The sequence below is a fragment of the Ornithodoros turicata genome, chromosome 2, assembly GCF_037126465.1.
Source record: "Ornithodoros turicata isolate Travis chromosome 2, ASM3712646v1, whole genome shotgun sequence".
NCBI classification, from domain to species: Eukaryota; Metazoa; Arthropoda; class Arachnida; order Ixodida; family Argasidae; genus Ornithodoros; species Ornithodoros turicata.
The window spans coordinates 104,773,330-104,800,710 of NC_088202.1; the positions used below are offsets into that span (position 1 = coordinate 104,773,330).

Sequence of the window (27,381 nt, forward strand, 5' to 3'; positions counted from 1 at the left end):
CTTAGAACGGCTTCAAACTGTAGCAATTACTTTCATGTGAAGACAGAAGTTGAAAGTCCCTTTGGAAATATTCGATTTTGCAACACACTGGACACGGTGCCACCGCTTCAACGCGCTCCGTGTAGAGGGGCGGCAAAAAATTCACAGTGCGCCTACCGATGAAGTACGGATTTTGATTTTTTTTTTGTGCATAGTCTAAGGGACTACCTACCACATATAAAATTTTCGAGGAAAGTTTTTGGTGGGGTTTTTTAGATAAAGGCTTCCGAAATTCGTCATTTTTCGGTGGTATGGTGCTACTTAAACAGGTATTGCTCACGTTCCTGACAGAGTAGAGTGACAAATTATATATAATTCGATAGCCCCATGAATGACAAATTAAACGGCATAAAGCTCAATCTTACCCGTTTTTTACATCGCCCGCAAAGTTGCAGTGAACGTGGTGCTTTTCGGCGCTTTGAGTCAACTTGGATATTTTTTTGCAGACAAATAAAAAACGACACAGCACTGCCAACACAGGAGCCTATTGTGCCCTAGGTGGTCTAAAGCCCGATCAAGAAATTACTACAATGCGACAATAAATAGCCTTGTAGGGAATGCTCAAACCTGCGCGCGACGACATCGTCTTCTGGGAGGCGGTTTTTTCCTCCTCCCATATTTCCCGAACCGCGTAGCGCACAGAATTCCGAAAGCATTTATTTCTCCTAGCTCACCGATGGCTTCAACATATATATTTTTTCACGTTCATTCGGGACTTCAAGTGTACCGGATTGTTCGATTTGAGATGGAACTAGCCCATAGCTAAAAGCAGTGCACTAGAGAAAGACAAAAAGGACAAGGCTGGACCCCTCCTTTAGGACAACACAGTTGTCCTGTCTAGTCCTTTTTGTCACCTTCTAGTGTGTTGCTTTTAGCAATGTTGATGAGCTGGTAGTTCTGTGTGAAGTATTAAACAGAGAACAGTAACTGACATGTAGGTTAAGCTAAAATAAGGACATAAGCTTCCCAACTTGTGAGACTGCTTTAGGGCCTCATGTTTCATGCATTTTTTTTTAAATTGTCCCTGATGAGAGTATGGCACGGACGCAGGCCAGCTGGTGAACAAATTCAATATTGTGAAAAGCCTGAGTCTGGGCACAGCTTAGAGGTTGGGCCCACCTCTAGTTGTGCCCAGACTCAGACTTTTCACACTACGGGCTTAGTGACGAGATACATTTTTGTTTTCAACATGCGTGGCATCATTGGGCCTTTCACACTTCAAGGGGGCAGTGTCGAAGGAGGAGACGTTGTATAGGAGGTGTGATAATACTGCTATACAACAGTAGGGATATGACAAACCACATACAATTCAACTGAGGCAAACAAGATTGTAACAGAGAGCTCTATGGAAGGACAGTCAGCTGCAGTTTGTTTGGATAAGTACTATCGTATGAAAGTGAGTACGTGTATGTACTAAGCAGGAAGAGACTGTTTGTAATGAAACTTTGCATACCTGGTAAGGCACATTATTAATTTGTACAATATACAGGGTTGGAATGCTTTGCTGCAGCAATGATGAGGACGTCCTATTCATGTTCTGCACATGGGTGCTGTCAGAACTTTTCGAGAAGGCACTAATAGCTACCCCATAACCACTTCCCTTTGCCAGGAATGAAGATTGTTTCTCAAATATCACAAACTTTAAAGCTCAACTGAAACTCGATATAAATATGTCTAAAATGTGCAGGAAGTCGGCAATACCCCCAAAGGTCCGGTTTCCCTCTTGTGCCAACCCCCTTGGATGGTGACACAGCTTCCAGAGAGAGAAGGTGAGTTATCCTGAGTGAGTTATCCTGAGTGAGTTATTCTGAGTTCTGAGTAAGAGCTGTGGTCTTCCTTTTCCCCATGGAAATTAGGTCACTACCTGAGGAGGTTTGCATGAGAGGGAAACCGGATTATCCCTGGGAGAACAGCCAAACATTCTACTACACAGAATAGAACTGACTACAAAGAATGTGCTCACATTTCTAAGACGGACTTCAACTGCTCAAGTTTTGCTTTGTTTTCTTCCACTTCAGGATCTGACTTGTGTTCAATCTCGCTCAAGAGAAAACGAGAAATGTCCAGGATTTCCTTTGAAAAGGAAGACATTCAAGAGTTAATAGAAATTTATAGACCTTTGGGTCATTGTACCTAAATACAGTAGAATCTCGATGATACGATCCCGGATTAGACTAATTATTTTCCGGTCCCAGCCCGAATGCCTATTCTTCCTACGTATTACAGCTAAGATGATACGAACGTGCCAAGGAGGGAACAAAGGTCATTCCCCGTGACGCGAGAGCAAGCGAGTCATGTTCCTCCTCCTTTTGAGGAGGGAGGGAGATCCTCATCATCCTACCCACAAACTCCCTTACACCATTTTATGCAATGCAATGAATGACTCTCCCTTTGGAGATGGTGGTGAAGATAAGATCAAACGGATTACTGTATGGCCCAAAACCTTATCACCCTATCTCTGTTTTGACCTTTACTCCTCCCTCGCAACAACAAACCCGGAAGCTGTGTGACGTCGCACTGGCTTAGGAAAAGAGCGACGAGAACACACGGTGGGAACATATCAGGACAACTTCTGGCTACATTGCGCCTCATCATTCCACAAGTCGGCTTCACCTAACGCCTGCAAGCTTTAGGAGAAGCTCGCTTTACGACACTGTCGCGCGACTCGCGGGTGAAAAGATCATGCTGGGCCTTATGCATCATCCCGCGAATTTCGTCAGCATTGGCCAAAAATGAGGACGTAAAAGCACTCGACCAACCTCTTTCACTAAGAGTAGTGGAAAATGAACAATCACTGTCTATTTTTTTTTGCCTAAATTTTTGTATTTTGTTTAATTCTTTTTATACGAATTTCGGATCATACGAATATTTTCCGTTGTCCCGAGAGATTCGTATCATCGAGATTCTACTGTACAATAAGTTCCCAGAAAACATACATAAAAATATGTGGCAAAAGCGAAAAAGCACGTACTTGCAATTGTTTAGGTTTCTTTAGCTTGATGTGACCATCTTTGAAGCCTCCATAGTGTTCAAATAATTCAAAAAACCTGCAAGAATCACTCAGGTACTCAGACAAAGCAAGGCAACATGTGAAGACTACTGGAAAACATACGAGGAAGACAGAAAAAATATCACCGACCCATAAGAATAGATGTTGCTGATTACATGTTTGTAAGTGGCACGTTTGTCAAAATGGTGGTAATTAGGTGGTGAGGAAGAAGACACAACATCTTTGAACAAAGTTTATAAATTCCTCCAATGAACAATGTATTTTATATTATAATTTAAATGAGGTCCACTCACTTTGGGTGTTTTACTTCCATTTTCATTTTTTGTTTCGGTGTACGATCCCCATGACGTATGACTGCGATAACACACCTCAGTTCCATCCTTTGACGAAAACACAAAAACGCTAATGAGACTTCTTTGGGCTGTCTGCATGCAGCGTACATGCAAAAGCAGTAGATGTCTTTGTAATTACATTTTGCCAAATGTTGTTGGCACAATGGGTGGGTCATCCAGCTGGAATGGCATAGACCATGGTATATGCATTTGTGGCGCGAGCTCCCTGAGGATCATATTGCCAAGTATTTTGGCACAATCGTCATAGTACTTCATTGAATTCTTCACGAAACTGAATCCGTTCACATCACAGACATAGGATTTCCCGTTTGCCCTCAGCAGGTCAAAGCCACACACAGTTTGCTGTAAATTAGAGTGGTGTTGATCACAGGTCACCGTCACAGGATTTTAACAAGTACCAATACCTTGAATGCCAAGCAAACTTTGCGTGCTATCAACTTTTCAGTGTTGGTCAAAATGACAGGGTAGCGCACTTCTTTGCCCTCTTTGTCCCTTTCTACCTTGCCATCAAGAGCAGGAGATTTTCTTGCTTCTGCATGTGCATAGTCTGGGCCTACAGTGTATACCTGTAGATGATTAGCAAACGTTATGCACTTTCAAAAAGAAAACAAAGAAAGGTGAACAAAATGTGATTACTCTATCCATCTCTGGTGCTGTTTTCTAAATAGATTCAGAAATTACAAAATCTCAACATACTTTCACATCAGTACCATCTGTAGGCATGAATTCTTCATAAATAAAAGATCCATGTTTTCGCACTCTGCTCTCTGGCGAGTACACGCTACTTCGGCTTCCAATCTACACACAAAAGTACAATTTACAGAGGACCTTTCAGGTACCAAACCATAACATCTACTTTTTTGCTTACCTTTCGGAAGAGTCTCTGGCTACCACCTCCTGCACTTGTGGGATAGTATATGTATATGTTGTGATCCTCAGCTGAGATGGGTTTCTCTACAAATGGCTTGTTGAAGATGACTCCATTTACCTCCACATGATCCTCTCCTTCTATTAGTTCACGTCCTGCAGTGAAAAGTAAATGAGCAACTGCACAGCCTCACTTCTTATAGAAGAGCAACGACATGAGCAATGGCAAAAGCAATGACATTTCACAAATTAAATTTGGGCAAAACAATACGCACCTTTCTCATCAGGAGACTCCCTATCAAGTACTGCATACCTGGGAAGCTCAATACCAGCATTTTCTAAGATACTATACACCTTCCTCCTGGAAAGAAAAAGCAACTTTGCATGTCATTTCCACCAGAGAACTGCAGAGAACTAGTAACAAGCATCGGAACCAAACCCAAACCAAACTACAAACTAAAATGAATCTGGCCTGAAACAAATCTTACACAACACACTCCTTAAAGCTTGCCCATACCTATCTTGAATATCGTACTGCATGTACAAGTCATTGATGATGAAAGGATTTCTGAGTTCTGCATATGCAATGGCCTTGTCAAGAGGAAAGCCCTTCGAATGAAAGGACACCAGGCAGTCACATAATGGCCAGTTGTCAATGCTTTCCTATAAATAAGGAGGGTAATGGTCCATATGCCTGACCAAACGTCACCATCAAATATGACACTAGGAAGCCAATGCATACATTCAAGATCACATCCTCTTGAAACACCACTGTTTTGATATACTCAAACTCATCAAGTCTTGTAAGAATTTCCTTCATTGGTTTAGACTGGGACTTCTTTGCCATGGAGCAGATGCCCACAACCACTTGCTTGCCCTCACAGTGGCCCTCATCATCAGAATCCACATGTTCTGTGTCCTGAAAGCATTATAGTTAAACTTTATAGAAACCTCAGGCAGTGAGTTTGAAAACATACGAAATACACAAAAGTATTTCCAAATCATGCTACTGCATGCCATAAAAATATCTCGCAGCAGTGCAGTAACAGACATGAGAAAATAACTGAACATCAAACTGCAATATCGTCACAGCAGCATTTTTCAGAGAACAACCAGGTACAGCTTGGGACAAAAGTTTACAGAACACGGCACTGGCATATTTCTTCATCGGAGCGGCCTCCTGCTAGGTATCAGGAAAAGATCGAATAAGAAACTGATGACTGGCTGTTCTATCCATCTCTCGGTATGTGCGTCTGCTCCTCTTTGCTGCTAGGGTGTCACTCCAATGCAAAAATGCGACACCCCGGTGTTCCGTAAACTTTTGCCCCAAGCTGTACACATTGCATTGTTCATGATGCAACATGCTAAAGGGAGTGAGCAGTCATGCTGGCTGGACAATCCTTCTAATGCTACATTGTTTTGCAGCAGTATGAAACAAAGCAGGCGCAATGGGAAGATATTTTACCAAATGCAAAACAGTAGCAGACACTATGTGAGACTAGGAACAGTAGCAAACAGCAAAGAATTTCACGAGCCCGCACAGCACATAATGGTGGAATGAAATAAAGTATACCACTCAATCAATGTGATGTAGTTTCTTTAGTGCTAATTTGGATTAGCTCTTCCAGATCCCTTCACATCAGCTGTCACCAGACCCTGCTCAACCAAACCATTTGCACCAGATGTACTCATATAATTTCATTTTCAATTGTTTACAGATAGCAAGCATTTTGTAGAACTGCAAATAAGACAAATGTTTGTGATGTTTTGCAGTAGAAGAGAGCAGTGACAGGCATGTGTGTGAGACAGGAGCACATACTGGTGACCAAGGATGAACCAACACAAAATTTGCTTATGTGGAGTGTTTAGAAAGGAAACTGTACAATTTTAATCTTTTTGAGGGCATGACCATCTTCTCTGGATGATTCAATGATGGCAAGCACCCAGTCTATAACTGCTGAGGCCAAAATAATTTTATTTCTAAATACACTAAAATTCCATATCTTGTACAAAACTTCCTGTCTTACCCAAAATGCTTTCCTTTGATTATTGAAGTGGTATGCAACACTACATTCTGCACTTTCACAATAAAAAAGAGGAAAACAACAGATTGTAATCATACCTTTACAGAGGTGTGCATATTTTGTACCCTTGCAACTACATACTACACATTTTGGAGTCCCCTTGAAAGTTCAAATTCAATTAGAGAACTTTCAAAGCATTTATAAATGAAACATTAATATGATATATGTGTGACTGTCAGGGGAACATCTCTGGCCCTCGTTGAAGTTTCCTAGTAGCCTCATTACTTGCTCATGATTTCTGTAGACAAATATCAGGCACAGTAGTAACCATAAATGGGAAACAGTGATGTATAATATATTTTTTACTGAGAGTACACAAGAGAATCGAATGTTCATTTCAAAGTTCAAATTGACTAATGCTCAGAAATATTTGCGAATAGTCTCCGAAAGAGCAAGACGGAACAAAAGTACATGACAGGATGAGCTTAAGGACTGCCTGTCATAAATGTATATGCAACGCTGCATAAACAACTTCTCTAGATGGTAGTACACAATCTCAACAAACTCGAGTACCAACAAATTCTTTTCGAACCTCTGGAGCATTGGTTGTGCGCCAGAAGAGTGACAGTGGCCATGAACGGGGTTATCAGCATGCTCCTCGATTTTCTTACTCCATCCCTGTGCATGTGCTGTTTTGTTTTCCACTTAACAGTGTCTTAGAGTACCATGAGGGCTCATATGCAACCACATTGAGACATTGATATTGTTTTATAACCATAAGAAATTGTCACCCCCTTACTTAACACACATACATCATGCTACTGAGCGTTATTCTTTTATTATATTATTTGTTACTTACTTCTTTATTATGTTATTACAAGGAAAAATGACCTGGGTTGTTGGTTCAATACAGAGGAAAAAAGTGTCTCAGGGGTAACTGTCTAACATTTCAAGGACTATTTGAAATGGACAAGCTGGCTTAGACATAAAACAGTGAAAACAATTGTTTTAGATGCCTAAATATGCTGTTGGTTTCTAACCTCTGAATTTTGCAAACATCACATTCACATGAGATGAATGGCACTTGAATGTGCTCACTGTCATCAGCTACCATCGTGCACATGCTTGAACCACAATGCATATGCTTCTTCGTGTATAACCGAAAAAGTGCATCATCTTCAACAGAACAATCATTAGGATCCAATTTTTTGGGTTATAGCCGTCTACGTCCGTTATTTACCCCCCCCCCCCAAATTCAAATCAGCAAAAACAGGATTTAACCCGATATTTCCCCAAAAACTACTGGACTAGGGGAACACAGAACTTTGGAAACGGTTGTAAATGCATAAATATGCCCATACAAACTGTCAAAACAGAGACCCTGCTGCCTCTTAGATGCTTGGACTAAATATTGATACCCTGTGTCTACTGGTGCATCGTGTGTATTATGCCAAGTAAACCGAAGATTTATACCTGATGCAATCCGATTAAACCAGAACGGGTTGAATCAGGTTCAGTTCGACCCGATTACACCCGAATTATGGAAACAAAGTATAACCCGATATTACCCCCAATGTTGCTGAAAAATATAACCCGAAAAAGTCAGGCCCTAACAATCATGTTTGATACTGTGCCTAAAAAAACCTTGAGAGAAGCTCTAGTATCCATACAGTGTTGCTGCAGCCACTCACTGTTGAATGGAGTGCGTCTAGCAATAATAACTTTTCAAAGTGTAAGAGAGCCTAGGCTAGAGTTATTAAAAAAAAAAGAAAAACAAGCTCTGGCATGACTGAAACAATTACATCTATAGGACTGCACATTTTTTCCTTACTGGAATTTGCAGCGTAAAATTTGCACATGAATACAAGATACAAAATTTTGGGTCACATAGCTGAGGAAAACTGCTTCGAGACTCATGAACAACGCAAAGGAAGAATCCTGTTCCTCTTCTATTGGCATCAATGTAATGCCATCCTTGATTCTGTGAGATTTTTCTTTTTTTTTTTTGCGCTTCAGTGCCCCATTAACTGGTGTAACTTGGGGCAAAGTGTCACAACCCCTTGTCACCGGATTAGTAAGTAAGAATCCTTTAGTGTATCTTTCTATTCTATGTTAAGTCATTGCTGTTAGCAAAAACAGTGAGAGAAAATGTTAATTTTGGTTTTACATTGTAAAGCATTTTCAAAATCTATCAAATACCATTACAATTCGTGAGCAACCTCCAAAGCCTGGAAAATAAGCAGAAACATAGGTGCTTTAGAGATATATCAGATATGCAGAACATTTTGCTTAGCTGTTTTCCTTTTTACAATGCAAACAGGGTAGCGGTGAAATACAGTACAGTGGGCTCCCACTCAAAGAAACTCTGTTAAACGGAGATTACAGATAAACGGAACAATGGGGTAACCTTTGGTTGACTTCCTGGATATGCAGTGATAAAAATCTTCAGATAATTGGAACAACCCGTTTTGCTTACTTCAGGTAAACGGGACAATGAGGAAGTACTGAGATGCGAGCAGACTTGGAAAACTACCATTAACGTCTCATAACCCGGGCGGAAGTCATAGTCAGTGCAGTCAAATCCGCCAGTCACTCGTATAATGAGAGGTGCATGAAATTTCTTCCAAGCCTCAGGCATGCATGCATATTTAGTAAAAAAGCAATCGTAAAATGCAAAGAAAACAGCCATTAGATTTTTCTTTCCTAGCCACCCACAGTAGTGGAAATCTGATGATTTTGAAATAAAGTCACATTTCATGAAATTTGTGTACTTTGCTTAAATGAAACTCCTGATAAATGGAACGATTTCCATTCCCTTCGTTTCGTTCAAGAGGAGTCCACTGTACTGCACAAACACAACAATGTGAGCAGATACTTGTACTGCAGTTCAAATATACTGTAGAGATGTGTCTGTACAGAATTTAGTGGTACAAGTACAGGTACACTTCTACAAACTTGGCTGTGTTGTATTGTGTTGTGTTGTACTTCACTAGGCTGTGAAAAATAAGAAAGCTGGCTTTCTTTTTCCTTTGTTTTCAAAGGCTTCACTGGAAACATTGTAATTGATTCGGGTTTTTTGAATTGAGGTATTATCATAATGGTTGTTCACAGCAGCCTTCTGCCATTCAACGTGTGAAGGAAGCTCTCACTACCCCAATAAGCAAGCCCTCTACATAAAAAAGCTACATCATGGTAATGGCCTCCCTCTTGTAGCCCTGGTGAGAGGACTGATGTGCAATCTCGGTGCCTGCCCGGCTTACCATAAGCTTAGATAATCAACAATATACTTAATTATCCTTAAAGGGACGGTCACCTCCGGAAACCGATATATGAAACCGATACCACTATGCGGCATCGATCGACAAACTACTTCGTTAATTGTTTTCTTCCGAAAAGCTACTTCATATTAAATAAACGAATTTTAAAGATCAGCGCTGCTTCCACAGCTGCAGAGGCTCCGGCGGCGTGACGTCACTCTGTAAGCGAAGTGGTGAATGGGCGGTGCTCAGAACAGAAAGGCACTGTCCAGACGCCCTAGCTAACTGTAACCCTAATGCCCTGTAACTCTGCGAGATGCCTGCGCGGCCACAGCATTCCTATTTTCAAGGTCACACCATCATTGGTTCTTAGGGAGTTACGTTTTCTCATTTTTCCAGAGAGGGTATTCTGGCATGCTCTCAACATTCGGCGTCTGCTCTTGTCATGTATTCCAACGAATAACAGCCAAACTACCCCACTCTTTCAAGTGGAATTTTTGGATACCGTGGTGAGGGGTCCACGAGGAAGAAAATGACACTATAGTATCAAACGACTGGGATGGATGTGACTGCCCCTTTAAAAAGCACACTGTCAATTCAAAGGTTACACAAATTCTCTGTCCACAAATTCAAATTATCTGCAGCAGATTATTTTTGTGTCTCACCATGAAGAATATGTAATGCTTCTAGTACGTTTTATGTTACAAGAGTTTCATGCAGAAGAAATACAAATAGCGCCTTTTATTATATGGTTGAACCTGGTAAAGCACATTATTACCCTCGATTTGCATCATCGTCACTCAGGGTAAGACTTGAAAATCCCGACAAACAAACTTCCCAAGACGCAAATTCAGGTACCAATACAAACACTGAAGAACGCTAAGCACTGCACATTCAGCACAGCCACTCAACATCTTGTGTTTAATTAAAATGTGGGAAGCATTTCTTTTTTCACACACACAAAAAAAACTGCTTTTCCATCCCATATTATCCAGTCATGGTAACACTATGCCCTCAGAATAAATCAAACAGTTTGCCAATATATACCTTCAAATCATGTATCAGCAATGAAGCAATCAATGATGAGATATTTCTTACAAAAGATAATGTAGCTTGAACAGATACCAACCACAGCCAAAAGATACACTAGCGTGGGATTCAGTTAATGACAGGGTGGTCGTACACATTGATTTTCTCCTTCACAGCAGCAGAATAAGAACTACCTGGTCTTACTTGGAAACATATTGCACATTATAACTCGTATTCATTTTAATGTAGTGAAGCAGTGTCACCAAATATGACACTTCGGAGCAGAGAAAATCAGAACCAAAGTCCAAGGGACGAGTTCGGACCCAATTTTCACCAAATTACAAGCTGCAAAAATGTACGAACAAGACTAAGACAGGTGTAGTATCTGTTACCAATGGTCTCATACAACATAAGAGCATAAATGAAAGCGCAACATAAAACATAAATAATGGGCGGGCGAGCCCCCCTACAAGTATTCTAGAGTTTCATCCCTCATCTCACTGTATGCACAGGCAGGTGTATGTTGGCGCCCCCAGGATCAGCGGGAAAAGGGGGTACGTATCGAGCCCCCCTCCCCCCAACCTCCGAGGTCTGGCTTTGCCACTGCTAATGGGTAGATACCCATCCATTTTCATCTTATAACAAAAACCATCCCATGCTTTAGACAAAGGTGTAGGAGTTCTGTATGAGCATATGTTTGTTTTCTATCTGATTGGCAAGCTGCCCAAAACGTATGTAAAGAGCGATCGCCACTCTTGGGAGGGACCCGAATGACATAATTCCAGATTATATCCAGAGACGTGCCCCATCAGGCTTTCTACAGGAAAACACTCATGGATTCTCGGTAGCATGATAAAAAGCACCTGGGTGTATGCATAGGTGCTGTAAACATTCCTAGGAGTACAGCCATGAGGATTTTTATGTTGCTCATAGCTGTGAAATGATACTAAAGGAGCATGCAACATCAACTGTTTTTCTGCAGGAGCATGCAGCATCAGCATGTTTTCTCTGTGCTGCATTATCAGCAGCACAGAGAAAACAAAACGCACTTCTTGTTTACGGAAATTTGATTTTCATGCTCCACACCGCAAAAAGTGATATCAGCACCACACTGGCACACATGAATGTATGCAAGTATTGTATGATATTGATCTTAAACTAGCACAGAAGTCATTTTTAACACCGTTTTCTTTGTATAAAACTGCTAAGCAGTCCAGTAAGATGCATCATAAGAGTTAATTCACCCCATAGAGGCATAATTATCACAAAAACTGAATTTAAGGCATGCCATAAAAAGCGACCATGCGCAACGATGGTGGAGAGTAGTACCAGCCAGTGATCTGCCTGGGACCTCGCGCTGACGCTACAGGGACCACGCTCGCTGATTGATACGGAGAAATGTTGTCCGCTACTTCGCGGTCGTCTGCTACTCGGCTGTTCGGGGTCCTGAAAAAGCATTGCTCCTGGCTCGGTCATGATTCGGCTGCTCCTTCTATCCCCAACTCTCTGGGGGAATTGGCAAAACTGGTTTACGGCGGAAAAGGGACGGGTGGCTGATCCCCATTGACCAGCGAACCAGAACAAGTTGCCCCTGTAACGTCGTCGGTGACGTGGCATCATACTTCCCCTCCTCGTTATACCCAGAGTGGTGAGTTAAGGGTGAACGCGCGGAGCCATGTCTATGTGAGTTTTTTCTGGGAAACAAATTGCACATATAAAAGCCTTTCACACTATTCGGTAAAATGACACACACACTTTCATCAGACGTCTTAAAATGAAAAATTTTTGGATGGCCCCACTGTACTCCTTTAAATCGCAACAAAACGGGAACTACAAAAAGACAACATAAGCAGACAATTAGGTTTCCACTGCATAATAGTTACCAACTGTTTTCTGCTATTATGCAACTGTATGACGTGTGGTCTAATATGGGCTACAGGTAGGAAATCTCTGCTACCTAGTTTTCCAATCCATTGACAGAAGGAATACACACTACACACAAGGGATGCATTTTTCTGAAAAATCTCTTGGCTCTGTCTCCCCACAGTTTGTTTCTCTGTATTCAATGAGAAATTACACGGAAAAGTGTATGCTAGCATATTGTATGCGAAGAGACTGCCATAATTACTTTTCAAATTCCACAAGAAACGAAAATAGTGTGCAGGAATATATATGTTGGACAACAAAAGCAATATATACATACACATCTTAAAGCCCTCCAATATGCAGCAATATCCACAGCAGGTGTATTCCATGGGTGGTAAATGGATATGCTTGAAGACATATTCATGGGAAAGCCATAGTAAGACATTGGAGATCTTCAAGCAGGTATCCGGCAGAACTTGGTAAGCACCCTTAAGCTTGTTGATTTCACAAAACTTGCGCTGGGTGATATCTGTACAGGTTTTAAATTATGTTACACCATCGGATTGGTACTTCTTTATTTTGCACTTGCATCAGCTGTAGCTTGGTGACCCAGCTGGATTTCATGGTTACAGTCAGAGGACAATTTGTGACATTCTTTCACAGGGACTGGCAGCAGAGGGGCAAGGAGGAGTGGGTCTCCAGAGGCAACGTAGCACAATCTTTCTGCTAACATTCAAGCAATTTTGCATATTTCTGTAATTGCCACTCCTTCATGCCACCTAATGCTAGTGCTCACAGAAGCAGTTTCTTGGCGTTTTAGTAGTTGTTATACGAAAATAGAATGGACAGGAAATAAAATCAAGAAAGAGAACGAAGGACTGCTCTCTGTTGATCATGCATTATGTAAGCGCAACAGAATGTGCGGTACAAAAAGGAACCTGCTCTGATTTAAGACCAGCATGCACATAATGACAAGAAATGATTGTGCCAGCAAGTGTCTGCAAAAGGTTAAAGTGCACAAACATGCAATGGTGCCTGCTACTTACTGAATTCTCCTCCTGAACCTGGGGTAAGAAAGGTCTGTTGTATCATACCGCAATGTCTTACAGACTGCTGTGCATTTTTTTGGGCAAGGCATGGGATGTGACCTAAAGGAGCGCTGAGGTGACCTCTCAATTTTTGTTTTTCGGTGCAGAATGTTCTCCAACAAATAAAATGAGCTCCTGCGAAAGAATGACGAGTGCAGGTGACCTGCAGAGCGAGCTCGAGGGCTCTGTTCCGCACACCTTTGTAAAATTCTTCTGCTCGTGAAAAGAGCGCATCGCAGAACGAGAGGACGTTGTGACTACGACCAACTAGATTATAACGACCATGCCATAATCGACAACCCTTATGAGGAGCCCGTCCACATACGCTAGGAGTGCTACTCACCGGCCCGCGAGACCTACATCATGATTGGACAATGGAAATTTGAAGTTTTTAATGTGCAGACGCGAACGCACGACTCCCATAGCAGACGACAGCAACAGATCCTGTGGCAACGTGCAGAATGACGATGATAATGTACTTTAAAAAGAAGCAGCTCTCGTGGGACATCCACCGCTTATACGACAATACTAAGGGAAGCTGAAGTACAAAGTACTGCTGAAAGTACTGTAGAAACTGAGGAAGCAATGACTGGGCCGATGAGTAGCGCTACCGCTAGCCTCCCACTGTGGCGCTGGGAAGGGGTGCAGAGCGAAAACATTTTGCATGGTGACTCCTGGTGGACAGCTTGACAGATGAGGCAGGACTTCGAACGACGTTAAATGTCACCTCATTGCTCCTTTAAGCTGCCTTTGTTAAGGGAAGAACCTCAGTACAAGAGTCGCTAACATTACTTTACCGTTTCCTTACCGGTTTGCTGGATTTCCTACCCTTCTAAGTTGCCTTTGTTTCACCAAATAGAACCACAGAAGTCTGTAGAACATGGCAGTCTTTTGCAGAGAACACAACCTCAAAATGCTTCGAGAGTGTAAAACGAATATGTCGTTTATCCTTTTTTTTAGGCAATGATGTTTCAATGGTGTCTTTCATCGTTGATTTCTTAGGCAATTTGAGGCTTTGTTTGTATCTGTCCCCTCTATGTCGTTCCAGCCTCAGAACATCAGTTTATCTCATGTTTGGGAATTATTTCATTCATCCAGTTAGGCTGTACTACAGTGGAGTGTTACTGAGCAACTTGCGCAACTGGCGAAAGAATGCTGTCAGACTGTAGTTACAGCATTCTTTCGCCAGATGTGCAAGTGAAATGACATTATTTCTACATTTATCCCAAGACACGACGGTCACGGTACCTTTTCAAACTCGTTTCTGTTGATGAAGCCGCACGATTCTCCGATGTAGAAATGAGGCTGGCTCGTCAGTCCCAGGTATCCTTGTTCCAGTTCATTATAAGACATTATCATTCATACTCTGGTGAGGGAAAGGAAAGCAATGTCAATGCGACACGGAAAACGAGCAGTCACCTCCGGGGACAACCAGCCGGCGTAAATACGCATAACAGGTCACGACAAACTTCCGTTGCATAACGCACTGTGAAAGTGGCAGCAGGAATTCTTTCACATTGTTAGTGGTTGCAGAGCAGGCATATTGATCGCACGGAATATCACATTTCATAGCGGGCACTTACAAGGGTCATTTCTTGAAATGTTGTTGCGTCCGTTCGTCTCTCATTAGAGTGTATATCAGCGGACGGCATCGACGCGTCATCTATTTTCGGACTGATTTCCTACAGCAGCAACAGCATCCCGCCAGAGCAGAAATAAACCAACGCAACCCGTACTCCCGCACCGCAGGCAGGCGCCGCAAAGAAGAGTTGTGGCTTTGGTTGGATGTAGCCAGGCCAGGCGGCCAGACCAAAGTCAAAGTCCCAGACCAGAATGGATCAGTGGAATGGATCATGAGATGGATGAATTTTGTGGCTTCCCTTCTCCCTTCGAAGCGGGCGGTAGCTTGCGCCACCTAGCCTAGAATTTACGTTCCTGACACACTAGGTGCATTCTTTTGGCTTGCACCTTCTGCACCAGATCTGAACTGGGCGCTGTTTGACGCTGATTTTACGGCAGCTTGACCCACCTGCCTGAACCTGAACTCACAGCTAGCGTCGCTACACCCCTGAACCCTGTTTTTTTTTTTTTCCTCTTCTTTTAAGGTCGCCTGTGAAGCTATACTTCCGCCCTGATCCTAAAGAGACTAGGCAAGCCTGATCCTGATCCATTGCTTTTTCCATCTTTCTGAGTCAGGGGGGTCAGAAAGCCGCCATTTTTGTAACTGCCCCCTAGCGGTCGCTTTCCGCAAAACCGCCATCTTGTCGTGTTCAACGTCACGGAACTATCGCCCAATCACATCTCGGCTTGGCTTGTTTTCTTTGAAAGAACTGATGTTCTGAGGCTGGAACAACATAGAAGGGACAAATACATTCATCTTTCATTGTTTTCTTTATTATGGTTTGTTTCTCCGTCTCAGCTGATCCGTGTCATCTGCTTCGCCGCTTTCGACGTCCGCTTTGACTTCGCGTGTTTGGCTATTGAATTGCGTTTGCTTGCCACACATGCCACTTCTGTGACAGGCCATGGTAGTGTGTTGTTATTCCGGTTGCGCTAATCGTTCAGAGTTTGCAAGTAAAGAATCTGGCATAACGTATATGCTCTCAGTTTCGATTCGTCTTTGTTTGTTCTCGGCGGTACGTTTTAGCTTTCCCCGAGACGGGTCCTTACGATTGCAATGGGTGAATGCGTTCGGGAGACCGGACTGGGTGCCAACGAAGTACAGCCGAGTGTGCTCAAAACACTTCAGGAACGAGGACTTCGACAGAACGTCGCTAACACGCGTGCGCCTGCGGGAGGGTTCCGTTTCTGTCGCACATCCGTCGGTTCAAGTTCACCAGGTACAGCTCGAAGCAGAGTTAATGGAACGCCGCGTCGACTTGCGGAGCAAGGGGGGAGCCACCCTGGCGGCGTCTAGTAGAAATAAAGGGCGCGGAGGTTTCGACATTTCCGTTCTAGTCGGAGGGGTGTTCGCTGTGGCGTGCCGAAGAGTGCGCAATCATGCTGGCGTTATCAACGCTGCGCTCGTTTGTTTTGGGCGACCGTGTCTGAGGGATTGCGAAGAATCGATGATATCCCGATGGCGCGCGGCAGGTTAGTACGTGCGAACCAGTCATCTCTCGCCTCTCCTAACTTCCAAAATTAAAATTAAGGTGATGTGATCCAGATGTGGAAAATTTCCAGAAAAAGGATTGATGTGGGGCAAAAAAAAAAATCAAAATGCGATTTACGAAAGGTGGGAGCGGCAAATTTGGGGAACATGCAGTCGAGGTAGGGGTGAACCTCTGCTGACGAAAATTGAAGTGAGGACAAAGGTCATGGTGAATTTGTCTAGCACTGATCATCATTCACTACACCAATAATAGAAAACCTTCACGGTGACTCCCTGCACTGTGTGCCAGCATGCACACAAAAAATTTTTGTGTGTACTAATTGGCTGTTCTTCCGAGAAACTCCCGAGGAACGTGATATGCTACACCATGAAAGCATTGTTTTGTTATTATTTAAAAACTCATTACGATGGTTTCGCGATTACCATCGTTTGCCCTTCGCATCCTCTATTCTGAGCACAGTAAATTTTCCGAAAGAGAGAAGTTGTTATTCATTTCATACGATATCACACAATGAGCGTTTCGGATGACGCGCGCCCATGCGCCATCCTGTTTCCAGGCACGTGCCATGACATCGTTATCCGCATTATCCAAGACGCAGTCGCCCAAAACACAAACGGGCGTAGCGCTGATAACGCCAGCTTGATTGGGCACTGTTCGGCACACCACATCGAACACCCTCCGACTGGAATGGAAATGTCGAAGCGCCCTCTCCCTTTATTTCTGTTAAAGGCCGCTAGGGTGGCTCCGCTCTTGCTCCGTCAGTCGAAGCGGCGTTCCAGTTAACTCTGCTTCGAGCTGTACGTTTCGCCATAATTATGGTCGAGAGTCAATTGCATATAGCCACACTATGGGCCTAGAGCTTGGGTACAAAGGGAATGAATGCACATATTAGCGGTCAAATTTGCCAAGTATTTGCTCGAGGTCAGGTCCTTTGACCACAAAATACGTTCAGTGCTTTTGTGTCTTTGATGTTTAAAAGTCTGGTAAATACAACTCGTTCGTTGTCACGTCAGCAGGAGCATGACTTGCCATCCAGACGGGAAAATAGTGGGCAAGAACTAATAGGCGTGTGCTCGCCTGAACCCGGCACACAAGAGCAAATTAACGTGAGCCTGCCTGACACACACGAGGAGATTGAAGTGAGCATGCCTGGATCTGACACTCAAGAGCCAATGGATGTGGGCCTGCTCGAACCAAAGACACCAGAGCGAATCCATGTGAGCACATATTTGAAAGCCTTTCAAATGTGATGCCGAACAATAGTATGCCGTTATACAGGTAGACAGAACTACAAGCACACCTGTTGTGTCTGCTGTGGTAGGTATCATTTTTTTTAGCATTAACCGCACAGTTTGTTTCACGAGCAAATCTTTATGGGTTTGTGCTGCCTCTATGTTTTTATTTGTTTTGTACGATACATCAATTTCTCAGTCTTGCTTACACTTAGTGGAGTGAAAGATGAACTGTATCGCATGCTAGTCCTTGAGTTGGTTAGCAAGCTTCCTATTCATTGTCATCCCCAGTTGACCATTAGGTCTTACTCAGAATTGAGCCACTTGCTCTGTGGAAGTTGTTGCCCAAACACTGGCATCCCTTTCTCTTCTCCAAGTGTGTCATGGTTCGGTTTTCCAGGCTGTACAGAAGTTAGACCCAGGGTGTTATGTTCTTACTCATAATCATGTGTAGGGAATCAACAGCTCAGGCTTCACTACTAAGTCACCTACCACAACTTCAATGTGAAGCCTCAGCAGCACAAACAAATGAACCACAGATGCATTGTGCCTGTCATGCACTTACACATTCGGTGCCTGGCTTGCATGTCACATGTATATAGTGTGCGACATTAAAAACTGACCAGAGCTCTTCATGAAGAGAGCAATAATCCTAAACCAGAGAGTATCTATATACGTTGCACATGAGTTACAACTAGGTGCTACTTTTGATGTGACACCTGTTTGTAACCCAAGTACCACAAAGGTAGCCTCCGGTTTCCGTTTATCAGTCTCACTGTGATGCAATCTGATCAGTTCTTAATAATGCACCCTGTATACCAGCACCCTGCAATATATCTATGGCATGACGATCACACAGAAGAGCAAAAATCATGGGAACACAGTAGGACTTAGTTCGGGCAACTATATTTGAAAAGCATTCCCAACGACCATAAAACCACGTAAAACCCACTTCCTCAGAGGTACCCCAAACAGATCTTGTACAGATTTAAACATGCCCTACGCATGAAAAAACCACTGTTCACTTCAATGCCCATCAATCGCATTTTCCAATAAAATTTTGCACACTGGGTCACTACTTCGAAGACTACTCCCGCACGGTGTGAACCGAGGTTGTCCGCTACCCCCTCATATCTTGACTTTAACATGGTGTTCAATGGACGAATCCCAGCATGCGCCTGGCATTTGTCCATACTGGATCCGAGCCGCGAATAATCCTGGATCCGCCCATGCTTTCCACGATACAGCACCAAACTCCATCTACAAGTGCTACAGGACTTTTGAATCTTTATTTGGAAGTTTTCGTTTTGTTCTGATTATCAAAGGGCGCTGAATGAAACAGTGTTTTAATGATAATGGTTCTTGCGTGCACTCTCCTTCCAGTCCAGCCCCACACCAGCCAAGGCTTCCAGCAGTATCAGTTCCGACACACCAGGGCCATTTGAACAGTCGCGCACGGTAAGCCTTCGGAAGTATTGACACTAGGGGCTTCTCTAATCCTCTCTCTACTGCAAATCAAATCTAGCCTTCCTCTTTTACTCTGAGTATTGGGACTTTACACCGCGGTTGTGTACATAATTTAATTTCTTTTCAGGGCTCTTCCGTTTGCCTGTTCACAAGCTTGACTCTGAACACCAGCAGGCCTGACTCCATGGTAAGGATTGTGCTTTCAGTGGAAAGACTAGGATGTACATAACTAACGCACAGGGGTTATGTGATCATACTGAACATCCTGCGTGTTACATTTGTACTGCTATTTCCACGTCTTTCCAGGACACAACCCCCAGTGGCTCAACACCAAGCACCAGCAGATGTGATCCTTTGGTAAGAATTATACTCGACGTGGAAAAGAATTGCATGTTCATAACTAATACATTAAGATTCCACTGTAGGTGCTGGCTGCACCGTTCAAGTATATGTTCCAGGAGCAGGCTTTCAAATACCTTATTTCATACAGTACAGGTGCATAAGGGAAAATGAATTGCAAAACCAATTAGACTTGAGCATACAGTTTAAACATATTATTGCCCCTTTCACGTCTACATTTCAATAGTGCAGCGCCGTTAGTTGCAGCCGGTTGTATAGTTACTGGCCTGAGGAAACATTTCTGAAATTATCTGTTGCCAGCACTTATTGGTGTTAGCAATGGGTATGAGGGTAGTCTGAGTGAACTAAGAGGGGCAGTCTTTCTGACAAAACTGATCTGTCTCTGCTGTAGCGATGCTGGCAACACTTGGAGCCTAATAGTTATAGTTACAAGGCTCAGAGAGTGCTCTATATCATGGAGGGAATTCCCAGCTTGGTATGCATGCTGCTGATTATTACTAACTCCAATACTTGTCACAGTGAATTGTACTGTTTGAATCAATAAAGATGGATTTGATCAAGCGCAATGGCGTGGAGAAACTTCTGTGATCTGCATGGCTGACTTTTTGTCATCTACTGTGACCACTGCAATGTGGGTCTCTCCTATAGTGAGTATATGCCCAGTGTGTTAAAAAAGGAGCAGTGTTGTGCTACTGTGTCTCGTGATACTAGGTCCTAATTCACAAAGAGGTGCTATTGCTTCCATTCAGTGCTAGGTAGATACGTCAAGAGTGCTCATAGTAAACAGTTAAATTCGAGACATCCAAGGTCTGTTTATCTGTACGAGTGATACGCTGAGAGCTGGCAGCTCACTATAGGCAGGCTAACTGCCGCATCGGATGTTTTTTATTTATTTTTATTTTAGCGAACATAATGTTAGGATAGTAACTGTAGACCTTCATACTTTCTTCGAATAACCACCATATGAGTAGGTCCTGTACCAGACAGGCAATCATGCTGTGTTGTAAAGGAACTCTGATCAAGCAGCTCCTACATGTATCTGACCAGAAGCACAACCTGTGCATGACTGCATGGCCTTGCATGTGGCTGCCACATACCATCTAAATTGTTCACAGCTGATTATTAATGAGGTTATTGGTACCTGTTGTCTCAGGCGACATCCTCTGAATACACGCCAGTAAAGGCCTTCCTCAAAAAGGAAGTCAAACGTATAGGCAACCTGCATACCCTCAGCAAAAAACGAATCAAGGCCTGGCAGCAGGCACAAAGACGCATCAAGCAGAAAGTTTCAAAGCTACAGCATGTGATATCCCATCTCACATCTCAGAACATTTTACTTCAAGAACACGCAGGCTGCCTCGAAAACATTGCCGGTGCAAACAAGGACTTGCTGATGAGGCAGTCAGCAAAAAGTGAGGGGACAAGCTTGCCTCATAAGTACAGCCCAGAGTTACGAGCATTTGCACTTACATTTCTATTCGCCATGTGCATATAACTATGTAAGGCAGGTCTTTGACACGTGTCTACCCCACCCACGTACGATACGGAAGTGGTACCAGTCAGTCGACGGTGAGCCAGGGTACTCAAAAGAAGCGCTGTTAGCCCTGCAGATGCGTGTTACGGACAACAACCAGAAAGCACTGTCAACTGCATGCAGTCTTATGCTTGATGAGATGGCGATTAGGAGGCATGTCGAGTGGGATGGGAAAAGGACTTATGGCTTCGCAGCCGTTGGGCCAACCTCGGAGGATTCTTGTGCTGTAGCACAGGAGGCATTTGTCCTCCTACTTGGTTCGTTACATGTGCAGTGGAAGCTGCCGATAGGATACTTCCTTGTAGATGGAATAACTGGCGAGCAAAGAAGTAACTTTGTCCTTCAAGGCTTGTCTCTTGTGCACAATGTTGGAGTGAAGGTTGTATCTGTTACCTGCGACGGTGCTGCAGCAAACTTGTCAATGTTGCAAAACCTAGGATGCTCGCTGCAGTTTGAAAATCTAAGGACCGGCTTTCCCCATCCTGACACAGCCGAGCCCATAAGCGTATTTCTTGACGCTTGCCACATGCTGAAGTTAATACGAAATGCATTTTCTCACTTCAAGTCCTTCATTGATGAAGATGGCAAGGAGATATCATGGGACCACATAGAGGCACTCCACTCACTTCAACAGAAAGAGGGGCTCCATGCCGCAAATAAACTAAGGCGGGCGCATGTTCAGTGGCAGCGGCAGCCCATGAAAGTCAATCTTGCTGCAGTGCTTTTAAGCATGAGCATTGCAGATGCCATACACGAGTGTCGTGATCTAGGTGTATCAGGGTTTGAGGACTCGGAGGCAACTGAGAGGTTCCTGAGAGTTATCAATAATGTGTTCGATGTGTTGAACTCCGTTAATACGCACCAGAAGTCATGGAAGAGGCCGCTCTGTACGGAAAACATCGAAAGGGCACGTACAATGTTTCAAATAGCCACAACATATATTTGCAGTCTACGGAGGAACAACTCTGGGCCACTTCTTGTGCAGACTAACCGAAAGACTGGGTTTCTTGGTTTCATCACATGCTGCAAGTGCCATCGAGCTCTATGACTTTCTCCACTCTAAGAACCTTGTGACATACTTCCCAACACATCGCGTCAGTGAAGATCATCTGGAACTGTCCTTTGGTTTAATACGTTCGCATGGAGGATACAACAATAATCCCACTGCAAGGCAGTTTGCAGCAGCATACAAAAGATTGATCATTAACACCGAAGTGGAAGCCTCTCAAAAAGGAAATTGTTTACTACTCGAAAATGTCTCCATACTGCACGTCAGCAGCGCTAGACAGCCCCTATCGGAAGACGTAATTAACTGGACATCAAGAGGAAGAAGCATACCTGCAGAAGAAGTGACTGTACAGGAGGATCTACGTGAGCATAACTACTTCTCAGACCCAACGGAGCCATCAACTTTTGGTGAAAGAGTGATAGTGTACATTGCAGGACGTATAGTGTGCTACCTATGCGAGTATCTGAAATGTGACATCTGCATCTCCCGCCTGACAGTCCGTACACCTTCCCTCTACCATTCACTAACACAACAAAAGGATTACTTTCACAGACTTCCCTATCCATTTGATGATGTGATCACCATTTGCAGGAAATCTGAGAAGCTGCTGCGTGCAGCTCTTTTCCAGGAGGGCATATAATCAGCAACACTTCTGCAAAGGTTAATCTTACATGTGCTGGAGTCTATGATGGACAGGGGTGTGTTCAGCTCCATACGTAATGACCACATGCTCGAGCAGACGTTACTTGAAAATCACTACTTTCATCTAATACGATCTATTGCTCACAAATACTTAAGCATATGCATCCATCACACTTGCAGACTACGTACAGAAGAGATGCACAAGATTAGATGCCGGCAAATGTACACTAAGCTTACCCAGTTCAAAGGACAATAGTTGCCTTAGGAGCAAAAGTACATGCCACTGTGATTTGTTAATGTATGTGCCCTAATAAGTTGTTGTTCCCAATGATAAATGTGTACTAATTGGGCCATAATACTGTCATCTGCATTCATATTCCAATACTGTACCCAGACGTTGCCCCAGTCCTGAGGCAGTGTCAGCAAAAAGGATTTCTCGGCACGACAGGAGAGAGCAGCCCCACAGCTATAATTACAGGAAAAAAGCAAGTACTGCAGCTGATAGACTGGAACAAATGCTGGCAGGCTGCTTGAGGAATGATTGTGTGTGCGCATGAAAGTGAGATTTCGGTGCCTGATGCTGAAAACTTCTACAAGCTTTGTTGCTTTCGGGGTGATTTGGAGGTAAAAGTTTTCGAGCACAGTGAGAAGGCAATTTATTGCTTAGAACGTTTTGTTAGTTGCAAAAATGCAGAAGTCACACTGCCTCATTCCTTTGGTTGTATATTCCAAGCAAAACAGAGCAGTCTGTTGAGAAATCAGCTTTATAGGCACAGTATGGGGTGACAGAAATCAGCAGACCTAGCGCGAAACAATGCGCGCAGGCTGCATTTCATGTACTACGGTATTTCTTCAAATGTATTATCAGTGCCCCAAGAACACACGCGGTCCTCAGAATGTCCTCAAAGTGTCATCACGTCCACGTCCGTGATGGGATGAACGGAGGAGGTCCACAGGCTGTCATCATAGGAGCTTCCAGTGATTGTCATTTGCGTACATCCTGCGGTCGTCAACCGGAGGACAAGCACAGGAGAAGTAAATTATTCTAATACTGCGTTGTGCATTTTAATACCTGCTAGCCAGTAATCAACTTCCCGATTTATTTCTCATTACCCAATACAATCAAAGAGGGAGTGCTCATGCATAAATTAAAAAAAACGAACAAAAATATAAAATAAAAAGAGATATAGGGGCGCAAATACTGATCGTCGGACTTTAAAGGAATCCGTCTATGTGCAGCGTTTGACGTGCACTAAAATACAGTTTGTTAGACCTTTCACTGCCGTCTTGTTGCATGAGTGTCCGCAAAGGGTCCCTGGCAGGAGGTTGCGCGGAGCATTTTATTTCCGAAGAGACAAAAAATAGTAGCGTTTCACTGCTCAAGCTTCACTTACCATGCATGCATCAAACCAAAGCAGTAAGAAACACGGACACTACCTTGAGAGCGATTTAATACTCCAAGGAATTTCTCACTTCATTGTTGGTTATGTGCGAAATCAAGTTAAACTTAGATACCTCACCCTTTGTTTTGACTGAGATGCGAAGAGGACTCCCGAATCTGCTGAAGTTCGGAAGACAAGCAATAACTTGTATCTGTTCTGTCTTGGAAAGGAAATGCTACTGCATCATATACCTTCCTAAGTGGTTTCGCAGGTTTTAGTGACCTAGAGGCCTTTTATATATATGTATCTTTTTTTTTTTTTGCCTTTTAAAACTGTGACACTCATTGTTTGTGATGAGAAATACGCTGAACGAAATACCGATGAGAAACCGCGAATGGTAGCTGGTGACCGAGGTTGAAAATATATAAAAAAACACACACACGCTGACTGGGTCCTGCAAATGTGACCTCACTTCACAAAATAAATAATTCAGTAAGGTATCTGCTTGCTCGAAGAACTGTACTAGCCGCGTCATTTGGTAGCTCCCATAAGAGGTCCTGAGGATATGACGGGGAGTCTCACTTTGTCACATTTCTAACAAATTGAGGACCTGGTAAGGAAGTCCTGGGGATGTTATCCCTGTCCGCTGATGACTTTCCTCGGACGTACCCAGGAGGTCATTGTGTTCTTGGGTGGCGAGTGGGGGTCATTTGGTGGCAACTTTTTTTTTTGTTGTTGTTGACAGGTCCCGAGCAGTCAAGCAGTCTTGCATTGGCACTTTCCGTGCGCCCGGAATTTCTCAGCTATTACTTTTTTCGTCCGGTCTCGAAACGATCGAGCAGCGGGTTGCCCAACTATATCCGGTGTCGTCAAATCCGCACTGCAACGGTGGCGAGTGCTCTGATTGGACCGCACGTAGAAGTTCACGTGATTTAGCAGACGACGGAACGCGAAGACAGGCGACCGCGATGGCCCTATCGTGATCCAAGTGTACGAACTCTGCCCTGATTCAAAAGGGATGAGGAGAGCCTGATTCTGATCCTAAAACCGCCAGATCCCTGGCACTCATGTTCGGGTGGCAACTGTCACATGATCCAGCTCCGGAGCCGGCCTAGCAATTTCCGAGCGCCGGGCAGTGTTGTAATTAAATGACCACCACAATTCGCCATAAGTAGGACAGTGAAAATATTTTCCCCTTTATTTCTCCTAAGCGCCGCTAGGGTGATACTCTTCCCGATTCAGCGGTCGAAGTGGCGTTCCAGTTAACTCTGCTTCGAGCTGCACTTCCTTCAACTCACCAGAGAGGGTCACGTGGGTTCCTGACTGCTGCTCATTCGGTGCTCGAAATGTTCTGTAGCCTGAGGTATGCGGTCCGTTGATTTGCACAGCTTCCTTTGTTCCCCTGCTTACTAATAATTCTCCTTAGAGATGTAAAATATATGACTAATATAAATATGAGAGCTAATGCACGAGATCTATATTAAAGAAGCTTGATCGTAGTTGGATAGAAATGACACGACACTCGGTGTGTACAAATGAGATCGCGTTCAAGAAGTGATCTGAACGGATAGGTATCCCGAAAATGAATTTTATTGGTATGCACGTTGCCGACGGGAGAAGCACTATCTTCGGAAGGTCATGGAAGTCCGCGTCATGATTCACGGAAAAAGAGCATGGTGGGAGTGGTATGTTCTGTGACTGGAACATTTAGCGGGACGCCGGAAAACAAACAAACCTCAGGCGCCTTCAGAGGAGATCGACAGTTCAGAAGATATGTTGGTTTCATGCATTCATACTGTTTGCAAGCTTATTCTAGGGGTTGTTTCAGTCGGTTAATAACGTGTTTTCTGAATGTCTGAACTGTTTTAACAGAACGCATAACAGAAAAGTAAAGGAGGAGGTCCTTTTTGTAACCTTCTTCGAGACCTGTGAAGTGGGCGCTTTGTTACTATATTTGCTTTCCACTATGATGACATACACAGTGCCTGGAGCCCTGTCACTCACATGGAAAATATCTATCTGTTCGGATCGGATCATTTCTTGTACGCGATCGACATCAATAATACAGTACCTTTCCTTTGCAAACATCACTTCTGACTCAGTTGCAGGATTGGATTCCCGCACACCCCAAAACCACTCAGCCTTCCTCCTCTCCCTGACAAACAGAGGAATCGTGTCTTTTCAAGTATCCCGCTTTCGGTGGTTCTGGGCGCTCGGATGAAAAGAGCCTTTGGGGGAAATGGGTCACTGCCACCCGCGTGCCCAGAAAAACCGAAAGCCCAGAAACTCCGAACATTTTTTCGGATGAAATGAGCTTTTGGTTGATTTGGGACGTCGGTGGAAATGGGCATTTGAGAGGATATGAGGATCCTCCATACAATTTTGTACTCTTTCTTTTAGCACCTGCATTGCTATTCTATAGACTACCGGTGTGACAGTAACTGGTCGATATGCCCCAATAGAACTTTTATCCCCTTTGTCCTTATATATCCCCCCCCCTGCTGACCTCTACTGACTCTACACTGTTTCTCCACTGTGTTGGGATGTCATCAGTGATGAGCACTCTACTAACTGCGTATGCGGCACCTTGCGAATCGTTCGTCGTTAGCGGTGGGAGAGCGTGGTACATTGTACGCATTCGTCTGCGGTTCTTTTGCGCTTGTGCTGCAAAACAGCTAAATACCAAACAAGGTCAGCTGCTACATAGTTGGGTGCAATGTGATTGATAGAAACCCGTATTGGGGTGGTTCCATGGGCTTCTGTCAGTCTTGTGCGGAATACTGTCGGTGTCACAACGGTAGTCGACGATTTGCAATGACTTGCTGCCGTGGCCTCAACTATCTGGCATGTTCAGAGTGGGGGAGAGAAACGACAGAAACAACTGCCTACTGGTGACTCCCTCAAGAAAAATTCCTGTCATAATTCAAATGTCAAAATAGTAGTAATAATAATAATAATAATAATAATAATAATAATAATAATAATAATAATAATAATAATAATAATAATAATAATAATAATAATAATAATACAGGGTGATATACAGGGTGCATCATGTAAGACGGACCAGAATTTTTATTTAAAAAAACTAAGCAGCATAGATGTTTTT

At 43.5% G+C, this 27,381-nt stretch overlaps 1 protein-coding gene across 15 annotated transcripts in view; it reads right to left on the bottom strand.

Annotated features, from left to right (window-relative positions):
* The window catches only part of LOC135385898 (inositol hexakisphosphate and diphosphoinositol-pentakisphosphate kinase-like), a 73,139-nt gene extending 57,787 nt beyond the window's left edge, over nt 1-15,352 (bottom strand). For 4 of the 15 annotated variants that reach the window (XM_064615512.1, XM_064615511.1, XM_064615506.1 and 1 more), the window contains exons 1-12: nt 15,117-15,350; nt 14,782-14,899; nt 5,012-5,188; nt 4,787-4,932; nt 4,545-4,630; nt 4,271-4,425; nt 4,099-4,200; nt 3,807-3,968; nt 3,521-3,744; nt 3,343-3,429; nt 3,011-3,086; nt 2,003-2,112 (exon numbers count right to left, since the gene is read on the bottom strand). In XM_064615512.1, coding sequence (XP_064471582.1) covers nt 2,003-2,112; nt 3,011-3,086; nt 3,343-3,429; nt 3,521-3,744; nt 3,807-3,968; nt 4,099-4,200; nt 4,271-4,425; nt 4,545-4,630; nt 4,787-4,932; nt 5,012-5,188; nt 14,782-14,892 — 1,436 coding nt within the window. In that variant the 5' untranslated portion in view covers nt 14,893-14,899; nt 15,117-15,350. Of the gene's footprint in view, nt 1-2,002; nt 2,113-3,010; nt 3,087-3,342; nt 3,430-3,520; nt 3,745-3,806; nt 3,969-4,098; nt 4,201-4,270; nt 4,426-4,544; nt 4,631-4,786; nt 4,933-5,011; nt 5,189-8,492; nt 8,522-12,782; nt 12,975-14,781 lie in introns of those variants that run through there. The other 11 variants (XM_064615510.1, XM_064615509.1, XM_064615516.1 and 8 more) reach the window with 8 other exon arrangements.
* Between the last annotated feature and the right edge of the window lie 12,029 nt (nt 15,353-27,381).